The sequence below is a fragment of the Myodes glareolus genome, chromosome 24 (genome assembly GCF_982192425.1).
Source record: "Myodes glareolus chromosome 24, mMyoGla1.1, whole genome shotgun sequence".
NCBI classification, from domain to species: Eukaryota; Metazoa; Chordata; class Mammalia; order Rodentia; family Cricetidae; genus Myodes; species Myodes glareolus.
The window spans coordinates 29412775-29424842 of NC_142049.1; the positions used below are offsets into that span (position 1 = coordinate 29412775).

The 12068-nt window shown below is 42.8% G+C and overlaps 1 protein-coding gene across 1 annotated transcript in view; it reads right to left on the reverse strand.

Moving 5' to 3' along the window:
* Cers3 (ceramide synthase 3) overlaps positions 1–12068 on the reverse strand; it is an 82871-nt gene that overhangs the window by 19294 nt on the left and 51509 nt on the right. The window contains exons 4-8 of the mRNA XM_087901355.1: positions 7456–7574; positions 5242–5299; positions 3833–3883; positions 2325–2417; positions 1113–1241 (exon numbers count right to left, since the gene is read on the reverse strand). Of these exons, the coding sequence (XP_087757481.1) occupies positions 1113–1241; positions 2325–2417; positions 3833–3883; positions 5242–5299; positions 7456–7574 (450 nt within the window). The remainder of the gene's footprint in view (positions 1–1112; positions 1242–2324; positions 2418–3832; positions 3884–5241; positions 5300–7455; positions 7575–12068) is intronic.

Consider the following 12068-nt stretch of genomic DNA (forward strand, 5'->3'; position numbering starts at 1 on the left):
ACACAACCTGGACCAATCCTGCTGTGCGGAGCTGCCTCGACACACACATGACAGCCTACCCAGCACTCTGGCTAAAAATACTTGACAGATGCCAGTTGCTTTGACGTGACTTCAACTGACTTCTGGTTACTTCTTAAATAGGGTTGGACCGACTACCTCCCAGTCCACGGGCTAAAGCTAGTCAGGCATTAAGAATGGTTTTCATATTTTTAAATGTGCATAAAAACAGAGAAAAAAGAAAGAACATATGACATAAATCACACGAAGCCCACAAAACAAGATTTTCTCTCTGGTCCTTTATCAAAAGCTGGCAGAACTCCAACCTGGAAGAATGAAATTCTATTAAATTTCATTTCTTCCACATCGACCCATATTCAATTATTAGCACTCCAAGGAGCAACCCCGAGTGTAAAGTAGTTTAGCATTGCTTTCCCTGGATTCATACAAACGCGCACACTAACTTGAGTCAGCTGCTGTACTTAGGGGATCATTCGAGCACAGCCCCACACCAAGAGGAGCTGATGAGAACAGCGAGATGGAGGAATAGCCCGGCCATGCCTTTGTTCCTCACAGTTTATGTGATGTAGAAATAGGAAGGAGTTTGTCTCAATGTTCCCCATTTCAAAACACTCCAAGCCCTCTTTATCCCTTACAAAAGGAATGCTGTTTTCCAAACATCAGTTGGCATTCCCTAAAGCAAGAAGGACTAGAGGCATTCAACAGACAGCCCGCCACTAGCTCAAGTAGCAGAGGGAGCTGTCCAACTCTGAGGATCCAGGAGGCAAAAATTTCCAAGTTTTGCCTCTATAAACCTTGCCCTGGTTTCTCATGTGAGAATCTCATATCACTCCCCGAGTGGGCAGTGGCATGCAGCTGCCAGGAGCCCAGCCCCCCCCACCCCCAGAGCAGCCTCTCACTCGCACAGCACAGAGTGCAAAACAGACACCAAGAAGCTGCATCCCGAAGGGTCTGGGAGCCCGTACCTTTTTAGATTTCGGGTATTTTCAGGACAGAGGGCCCTGCCAAATCACTCACAGATAATTCTTTCTGTGAGCACTTAGTGAAAAGCAGGACATGGCACTGTTATTATTTTCTAAATGGCAGCCATTTACCTCCAGCCAAATGTCAGACACATCGTGCACCAGCATCACGAGGGTCCCACTGCGGATGTAATTAGCACACCAGGAGAAGCTCATCAGACTAATGGCAGCCAGGTGGTGGATGACATGAGCAAGGAAATCCTACATAATGAGAGAAAATGGAAGCCATTAAGCAAAAGTGGTTATTTCCCAGTGACTGGAAGAGAGAATAATAATGGTACCAGTAACTTACATCAGGGTGTTTTGACATTTAGCACAATAGACATATGTGTATATATGCATTGTGTATATATGTATGTGTGCATGTATGTATATATTATGTATGTATATATGTATGCATGCACTGAACATTTGTCATTTGACTATAACTTCTGATACTCTTTCCATGGCCCCATACACTATATTCTTAGATTCCGAGAGGTTTTTTTTTTTTTGAAGATATCTGTGGGCCGCAATGTACCCACTAGAAATGGCTACATCAGCCTTCAACTCAAAGAGCATTTAATCAAGGCAGCTCCATTTAACCTAATATTCAGCAGATCTTAACTTCGTTTATTAAACAAACATTTCTGCCTGCTAGAATTTGACACTGGGTTAGTATAGGAAGATGTGAGGCACAATAGTCTTTTTGATTCGCTTTGCTGAGAAAATCTTGTGGCTGCATTGAGGGTCTCACATGACAACTGGCCTAGTGATGCAGTAAGCTAGATAGCCCTTAAATGAATAACTTTGTGACATGAAGAATACCTGTGACTCAGTTTCCCTGAAAATAAAGCAAAGCTTTGTGTGCTTAAAACAAGATTTTTCACATGGATGGCTAGGGAATTAAGGGGTGGGCAGTCATTCATTCTTTAAAAACATTAGGAAGGATTTTATAAAGTGGTTTGCCATCAAAAAGATGTAGTGTGGAGGCAAAGTCCTCACATAACAAGGTTTTCCTGTGTGTGAGGGGACGCTGCCCTCCCAGGCAAAGAAAACAGAAAGGAGAACTATTTTCTTATTTATCAGGAATACAGCTTAAAACATAAAGTTTTTGCTATAGAAATTTATCAGGACATAACGAAAGCATGAGGATAATTTGAATGGGTCTATGCACTATCGAAAGCAAGAATAGTCAATGAGTTGAGCTAACTATACACAAAATACATTTTAAAGGTAGAATAAGAGGCAAAGGAATGAAAAAGAAGAAATGAATAAAAGATGTTTTGTGAACACATCACTTACCTTCCTCTTGATATCAGTGCCGAGGCTAAATACCAGAGACCAATAAAAACTCATCTCCAAAATGTAGTACCAGTACTGGGACGGCAGCAGAGGCTGAGGAAAGGGGGGACAGTTAGTGATCTAAATGAGACCTCACAAGCAATATATTTTCATTTTCTGAGACCCATTTATATTCCACAAAACGGCAGGAAGCCGCAACGACTTCAATTCCCCAGAGGAGTCACTGATAAAATGTCAAGGTGTTTAATTCCTGAAAGACTAAAGAAGCATTCTAAACCAAATTAAATGCTTTGAGTAAAAAAATTTTTAAAATGCTATAGATGTGACTGCCTAATTTTAGCTTAATGTGAGCAATATTAGATACGCAATTGTTTGAGAAACTCTAAAATTGTCTTCTGAATAAAAGTAACTAAATTTCTACTGCTAAAATTGTTCTTAGCACTGTTATAGTAGGGAATCACTTGAGACTCTGAGGCAAATTGAGACGTGAGGTGTGTTATTCAGTGTGATGGACGATTATCAAGTGATGCACCCACTGAATGCAGCCTTTTAATATCTGCGGCCTTATATGGTCTCCTCCCACAATGACTGGGGCTTTAATCCTGGTACTTGGCCAATGGGACAGTAGCCAATGTAACACAAACAGAGCCTTCATGAGCACTGTATAAGAAAGCTGAGCTATCATACCAGAGACCACAAAAAGACCATTCAAGTGCCAGCTGATAAAACCATGAGTATGACCACCAATTGACTTGTAATGTATTAATGATCAGCTGAGACCACACGGAACAGATCTGCTTCCCTTAGCCTAGGCCCAATTGCCAACCCAAATCATGAGTTACCAATGGCTGGTACTTTATAGCACTAGGCTTGGGGATAGTTGTTATGCATCAGAGATAACAGTGCTCTTGAGAAGAGCAATGGGCTAGCATTGACAGGACGAGGTTATGGCCTGGGTAATGAAGTAGACTTCTTTCTGAGGCTTTCCTGTCCCCTTTTCTGTTGTCTCATTTCCTTTATTCTTATTATCTGCTTTATGTGTATGGATGTTTTGTCTGCATGTATGTACGGATCACATGTGTGTCTGGAAGAGGACACTGGATCCCCTGGAACTGGAGATGTGGATAGCTGAACATGACCATGTGGGTGATAAGGCTCAAACTTTGTCTTCTTGGAAGAACGGCCAGTGCTCTTAACCACTGAGCCCTCTTTCCAGCTGACTTTCTGTTTCTTGTTTGTTCGTCTGTTTGTTTATGCTGAAACTAGCATGCTAAAAAGGCTAATTTTAACCTGTTAGTTTGGAAATGGAGTCAGAGGATTACAAATTCAAGGACAGCCTGGGTATGTGCTGAGTGTAAGGCCAGCCTGAGCTCCCTAATAAGAGTTGGTCACAAAAACAAAACCAACCAACACACAACAAACAAAGAAACAAAACACCCCACACTGAGATCTGGGTCGGATTAACATGGTGCTGAAGTCAGGGAGAGGCCACACTAGGGAGGACATACCTGCTTAGGATAGTCACGCCAAACCTCCCAGAGGTCATACGCCCAAGGTTTCTGAAAAAAAAAAAAAGAGGATCCAAGAGATGAGACACAGCTGTCAATCAAACACTGGTTTCAGCAGGAAGTACAGCTCTTTATGGGGTTATTTCCTGTCATGCACACTCACTCGTGTGTCTTTTGTTGCACAGACTCACTTCGGTTTACTTTTGTACATTCACTTGTGTTTATTGTTGCACAGACTCTCTTGTGTTTCCTGTTGCACAGATTCACTAGTGTTTACTGTTGCACATATTCACTAGTGTTTACTATTGCACAGACTCTTGTGCTTACTGTTGCACAGACTCACCTGTGTTTCCTTTGCACAGACTCACTAGTGTTTATTGTTGCAGACTCTCTTGTGTTTTACTGTTGTACATACTCAAACAAACAAAAATAAACTTGGGTTTATTGTTGTACATTCACTTATGTTTACTGTTACACATACTCACTTGTATTTGGTGTTGCACACTTACTGTGTTTACTATTACACAGACTCTCGTGTTTACTGTTACACAGACCCACATGTGTGTTTCCTGTTGCACACTCGAGGTGTTTCCTATTGTACTGACTCTTGTGAAGAACCTGTTTCTTCTGTTGCATCTCTCCCCCGTGGGCATTCACTTTCCTATACAATACTGTGAATCTCACTACTTACAGTGAATCTGGGGTCAATAACAGGACTACCTTGATGAAGGAACTCTTTTGAACAAACAAATATGCTAGCAAAATAATTTCTGGATCAGTTATTATCTCTGCAGCACGAGTCAGATAGTAGCAAATGCCCATAATCTCAGCACTTGGGATGTTGAGAGGGGGAGATCACAAGTTTGTAGCTGTCATGGGCTATATAGTGAGTTCTAGCCCAGCCTCAGATACATATTGAGAACCTGTCTCAAAAAAGAGACAAAAATAAGCAAGCACATAATAAATAAATAAATAAATGAAAAAGACCTTGAGCAGCTATAGCTAAAGCACCAGGAGGCCTATTCTGGGCCCTGCTCATGCTCGGCAAGGGTTCTGCCACTGTACAGCTGTGGATACCCCGCTTTACACTGACCTGTCTGTCTGGTGTTTCCATCAATGTATCTGAAAGGTGTTTTCATTATCATTTGCCTTGTTCTGTTACTATAAAACTTCAGAAAACCATCTACACTGGAACATGGCATTTAGGGTAACCTGTATCTGTGTTCCTGGTCACGGTCACTTTTACTTGGCTCCAGAACAAACTCTCTCTCTCTCTCTCTCTCTCTCTCTCTCTCTCTCTCTCTCTCTCTCATCCTTTTTGAGGTTAGAGCTTTGCATTGATAGAATTCATAGGCAAAAATATTTTTAAATTAAAGGTGAATTCCAAAGATATGAAAACGACAACTTACATCATAAAGAAATGCAACTCCAGCCACAGTTATCATTAAGTAAAATGTAAACCGCCAGCTGCCAAAAGAAAGAAAAGGCTTCATTCCTCTGCAACAGTGATTGACATGTGAGGGGAAGGGACCCTGGTACGACAGGCTTGGAAGAAAATATATCCTAGAGTATAAGTTCTCCCTGGCTGTCAGTTCATCCTAAGCCCACATGGAAGAACCTAACAGTGGAAAGAACAATGCTGTCCACATCATAATACCCGATCTCAAATTGTTCTCCAGGACCCCAGCTGTAAAAGCACCGTGAGACTCTCAAGACCAGACATGTAGACCAGTGCAATATGAGAGTGTCACACATAAAGACAGCTACTTTTTGGCAAAGATGTCTAAACTACACATTGGAAAAAAAGACAGCCCCATTGTAAATGATACTGGGGAAACAGGATAGCCACATTTAGGGCTTAATATGATTTCTATTTCTCACCCTATACAAAAGTCAACACAAAATTATCAACGATATTAATGTGAAACCCAAAACTTTAAGACTCTTAGAGGAAAATGTATGTAAAAAAAAAAAACCCTTCAAGATACAAACAAAGGCAAGGACTTTCCTGAGTGGACTTGATTAACTCAGGCCACTAATAGAAATGAGAATTGATATATGAGACAATGTGAAATTTAAGAGTTTCTGTACAGAGAGAAACAACATAGGGGAGAGACAGCTGAGGGAATGCCAACTACACACCAGACAGATGACATAAATATTTATAAAATAAACATAATAAAAAGAAAGAAAATAGAAAAAAAGGAAAGGAATCTCCTCCCACGAATCAGGTCTCAAATCCAGAAAGCTCCTGGTCATCCTATGATCCATGGAAGGGAATTCGCTCCCGGCTCTATAAATCTAATCAAAGGCCTATGGCTGGAGGAGGGGCATAGGCCCTAGGGAGAAATCTGCTACTGTTGCTTTACTGAATGGACAGGTTATAAAACGCCCTCCAAATCTTTGTTTACACCCATAGTTTAGTGCTGTTCTCAGGATTGGCAAGAAAACTTTCTTTTTGCAGCGGCCAGCAGTTAATACCAGCCACTAAGTGATTGCTGTGTATTCCCAGCCCTAACTGGGACATCTATATCAACCCTTGCTACAAGGCTCAGTGGGCAGTGCTGCAGAGGAGGCTGAAAGGCAGTAAGATCCACAGGCCAGGGAAGAGTGCTGGGAAGTACTGTCTTCTTCCTTAGACAGGGCTGCTGTCTAAGCATTAACTCATTAACTCATAGCAGCACAAGGACACTGCGCAAGATCAAGCTGGCCAACATTACTGCATGGATGGAGGAGAGGCTCGTGAGCCCCACCCCCACCTGAAGAGCCTGTCTGCAGATGACAGCTTCAGGAGAAGCTTCACTTATCTCAGAGGTCTGGCCACTGGTAGGTCACCCAGCTCAGGTGCGCCCACACACCTGTGGGCAGTGCTCATTGCGCTCAGAGGCTCGGTGCAATAAAGAAGAGGACATGAAGGGGGGAAGGTGGGAGGGAGATGTGTTGGGAGAGGTTGGGAGAGGGGAGGAGAAGTTAATGGCATGATCAAATATTTTGTATATGTGTATGAAATTCTGAGTGACGTGCACTAGGATGGATTCTCACACCCCTGCTCCTACATATTAAGACAGCACACACGGGAGAAAGAAAGTCTTGAGACTTTCTAACCTCAGTCCTAGAAAGAAGAAACACCAGTTAAGTCATGTTCATAGATTTTCTAGGCTCAGGCCAAGCATATAATGTCTGTACAGGGACTGGGTCCACCTTAGAGTGTGGGGGTCTCATCCTCCCAGAAGAGGGGAGGGGAAACAAGGACAGTTAAGAGAACATCTTTCTCCACATTTAAAAAGAACTTTCTTAATAACAAATGTTTTCCTTATGCTATTTAACAATGTACACTGTTTAAAATGGAATTCAAACCTTAGGGTTTCTCAGCAGCCATTCACTACATTTTGCACTAATTCCAGGTGTTGGGCTTCTTGTAAGATTGCACGTGTTTCAGTTATTTAATGAAGCCTTTCAAATAAACCAAACTTGCTTTTGTTGGGAAAAAATAAAAGATCCTACTGGAAAGTGAAGAATGCAATTGGACCCTTCCTTCCCTCCAATGCCAGTGTGCTGTGGGCCATGATCACAATACCCTTGGTTATGACGGCATCACACAAACTGCCCATCCTCCTCCTTACCAAGATTCCTGGAATTTCTTCATCCTGCAAGGCCTGTCTTGATTCCGCCGACTCCTAAACCATCTCTCAACCTGGCGCTCTGTCAAGTTACATTTTTTTGCCAGTCCATAAACATCAGTCTGAAAACAGATGAACAGAATAAACAAATGATACACGGCAGAGGGTCAGCAAGGCATTTCAGCAGGGAAGGGAAGGACATGGTGGAAGAAGGAAAGCCTCCACGGGCACACTCCTCCTGGTACATGAGTGCACACTAGTGCGCGCATGAACACACACACACACACACACACACACACACACACACACACACCTGTAAGAACTAAGGCAAAGAACCGTCAGATGTCAAGCAGTTGAGGGACAATGAGACTAAATGGCAAAAGCTTGTAGACCAGAGCAGACGGGCACCAGACCAGGAGCCAGGGAACGTATTTCTATTGCTTATGAAACCACATTCATGTACACAGATCCTCGAGCCAAGCCAAGCAGACAGAAAACAGAAAACATGAGGATTCTAGCTTGCTAAGTACTAAGACCAACCAGCTATACGTTAGCAATCCATATGTTTGACCTGTATATATGAGCTCGTTAAGATTCACTTAGGGCCTCCTAGGTACCAGGTAGAGTAGTAGAGTTTAAAATGTTAATCATCAAGGATGATTTCCTACAGAGACACAGAAGCTTTTCTGAGAACTTCTAGGACTTGTGCAAGATGTGAAAATAGTAACCACGTGCAAACAAGACCTGGGCTAGTGGGCTTCCTGCTACTTCCCTCCGTCCTTTCGGTAGTCACAGAAGGTGAGCCAAGAAAACCCCAGCAGGTGTTGGTTGTCTGCTTCTACAATCAACCTGATACACAGCCTATTTCAAAATAATACAAACTATTTCCGGCCATTTAAAATAATGATTGTAAAGTATAATAATGATGATTGCTTCTCTTCTGGGAAGCGGAAGTTTTACAGGCTACGACTTAAAATAGGAAACAGCAAAGATGATAAACTACTGCCCAAAGGTGACAAATTCCAAAGTCTGCTAGAGTCAGAAAGGAAACACGAATGGCCAAGAGGGCCAGGTCCATTTTGCAGTGAGATTTTAACAGGTATGTTCTGTCCATTAGACCCACGGTAACTAATGCTCTCTGCTTTCACAAGGAACATGCTCTATACCAACTTTTTGAAATGGCATTGATCTCTTGAGCATTCATTTTCTAATATAAGAAAATTTTCTCTTAATTCTGTTATAAAAACGAACAAAAAATCAAATTGCCTAAAGCTGTCAGCTTCCAGCCCAAGACAGAGCTGCAGCTGATGGACAGGAAAAAAAAACATGGCCCAGCAGATCCCACGCCCAAGGACCAGCTAAGACCAAGCTGTATTTCCAGGGAGGAAATACAGTCCTAGAATTTTGATGTGAAGCTACCTTTTATATTATTAATCAGAGCTTTACAGTAAATTTAAGCTAACTGCAAATGAGCACTCGGGGGGGGTGGGGAACAAAGCCTATTTGTGGGCCAGACAGCTGCTCACCCAGCAGGTCAGGACCAGCCAGATGACCTCTGCTATATCACCTTGTAAGGACCACAAAGTCATCTAGAGACCAGGACTACAGCGCACAGTCACCAGAAGCCATAAGCTGAACACCAGCAGAAGAGTGAACAGTTCTGTACCTCTACTGAGTGGCAGGCCCTTCACTAACCTGAAGGAAAGGAAAGAGAAACAGAGAACAGAACACACCAGTATTACTGTTTCCCCACAGAGTAGCCCCTTTCACACCTTTTTATCGGTCAGGGATTGCGTTACTGTTGGTTATGGTTTTGTTTCTTTGAGAAGACTGAGCAGACAGCTGTTCACTGATATTTACTTCTGCCGGCATAATAATGAATGTGCAGGAGGGGGGCATCCCGCTTGTCCAGGTGCCCATGCTGCCCTTCTAGGCCGGGCTTCTGCTTTCCACAGCAAAAGTCTCACACCCCAGGTCAGACAAGATGTCAGATGATACTCCAGCAACACAGGAGGCACCAGGTTCATACTCTCCGGATAGAGAAAAACGGTATTCCAGGGATCCAGGCAATAGAAGGTGGTGGCAAAGACAGGAAGCTGAAAAACCAAAGACCTAACCCTGCTGCCCCTACTCAGGGAGCTCTGAGCACTGCACTCTACCATGTGAAAAATGGCATCTGCCACCTGCCTCACAGAAGCTTGAGATCATGAGAGGAGCATGTGCTATACAATAGCCCAGCACTGCCAACGCCGGAAACCTTTATATCCACAACAGAAAAATGACCGTGGGCTGAAAACCACGTACTAAATAAAAAAAATACATACGTCCTTACTTCTAAAATAACCTAAAAGCTTAATGATTTCCCCAAACAGGTTGTAATTCAAATGCTGATGCTTCGTCCATCTTCTGTCACTGGCCTGTTCTGAGTAGCCAGCACACTATATTCCATGTTCTTACAATGGAAACACATTGGGTCTTACTTTATCACTTAAATATTTTATTCAATCACTCACCCAAAAACACTCAAAGAACCACTCCTTAGTGGTAAACCAAGCACAATTTTAGGTGTTAGAGATTCAGCAGTGAGCAAAGCAAACAAGGCATTGTCTTTTTTCTGGAACTTTCCCAGATCTTACACCAATCACACCGGTTTGGTACATGCATCTAGAAGGTAGCGCCCATATGTGGCTGAAAAGTGTTCATTCTTGTTTTGGAATACGGAGGCGCCTAGCAGAAAGCCCACCTTGACAATAATGGCCCCCTATACTTAGATCTTTTTGAGAGAGGAGACTTACACACAAAAGCTTCAAGACATGTTCTCTTAACACACAAAGCATGCACCTAAAATGCAAATAAGAGTTCAAGTTGCAACAGGATGGAAGAAAGCACAATCAAGAAGCAATCGTTAGTCTCTGGAGATAGTCTGTGTTGAGAAGGCATCTTTTAAAATAGTCCATAGAACTCTGTGTGTGACAGACACAGAGCTGATAGAGAAGACTTCACATTCTTATCTTTGACCTTTACTTCTGTGTGACATCATGCAAGAAGGTGAATCAAGGAGCCCAAGATGGATACTGTATACACTGCACATAACTCACTGCAGCTTCAGGGCTGAATGTGTCTCAAGAAAACTATGAATAAGCCCTACATATTTGTAGATGACAATGTCACATCACAGGCTAGACATCCCTAGCCACTCTGAAATGCTGCTGCTTTCATTGGTACAATCTACAGCTGGAGAAGCAGCCTCAGGTTTAGGTGACCAACTGTTGGAATAAACCCAGGTGTCCCCCTACAGGAATGACTACTCTGTCATCTGGGATTAGCAGATGATTGTGTGGTTACACTCATATCTTGATTACATAAAAACATTTTTAGTTCATTCAGAAACTTGCTTTCAATTTCAGCTAGAAATGAAGAAAAAGCTATCAGTATGATGCCGACAAAAGCCCAGGACAGTCTCGTGATAGTAGTTTGTTTCCACATCTGCATCACTAGCCAGGCATGACTTTGCCTTCCTGAGAGTCATAGTCTATCTTCCTAAGTTCTGGAACCTTTAGGAACGGGTGTTTTTCTTGCTATCAGGATCTGCTACACAAACACATGTCTTTTTATGAGCCAGGAGCACTGAGAATCAGGAACCTTTCCCATCATCTCCATGGTCTAGTAGATGAAGCTCGGCAATACTGTGGGGTGATGTATGATGCCTTTTCTCGCACTTGATAGACATGCTCTGGACAGGTGACAAAGTTCCTGGGAGTTGAAAGGGCCCTGGGGGAGTATGAGCTGTACGGGCTGGGCTCCTCCTGCTCCTGGGACGGCTGCTTATTAGCTGCAGGGCAGCTGCTTCCCTTTGCTGGACCTTCACTTCCTCAGCTCAGCCATGAACATCACCTTCTCTAGTTCTCTTCCAACTTTCTTTTAACTGTGCACCCACGCACACATGCACATGCACATATACATGCACCCTTTCCAATGGCTTGAAGAGTCCCAATTTCTCACATATCACCAGTGAAAACCAAAGGATTTAAATGGGTGACCATGGTCAGTTAGGGCACATGGAGACAGAAAACAGGCAGCTGCAGGTTGTCAGATTGTCCTTGTTGATAAAGTAGTTGCATACTACACTCTAGGCTTCACGTGGAACATCAGCACACCTCCCTGTGCAAGGACACCACCAGAGCAATGACATCCCTAGCTGACAAGCACAACCTGATTCATCAAATGAAGTTTAAATGGCTCAAAACTCCCCCCTACATGGTTGATAGCACACAGTCTTGATTTTCAAAATGATAGGTGGTAGTTGTCTTTATTTACTGAGTAGTGTTGCTTTGGAGGAAAGCCTGCTTTGTCTGCCATTTATCTATGCAATATAATAAAACTGAGGTGCCTGGCCATGACTTTATAACTAAGAAATAAATTGTTCTGTGACACACAAACTGCACCACACAATGATAGTTTGTATTGTGAAGTAATCGTGATGCTCTTGAAAATTGTACTTCTGGAGAGAAATCAGAGCATCTGCATGTTTCTGGGTATGCTGAGGCCTTGGATAAAAGAGGGGCAAGTGTGAAAAGTGACGTCACAGAGACTTCAGGCTGTCTTTTGATATAGCC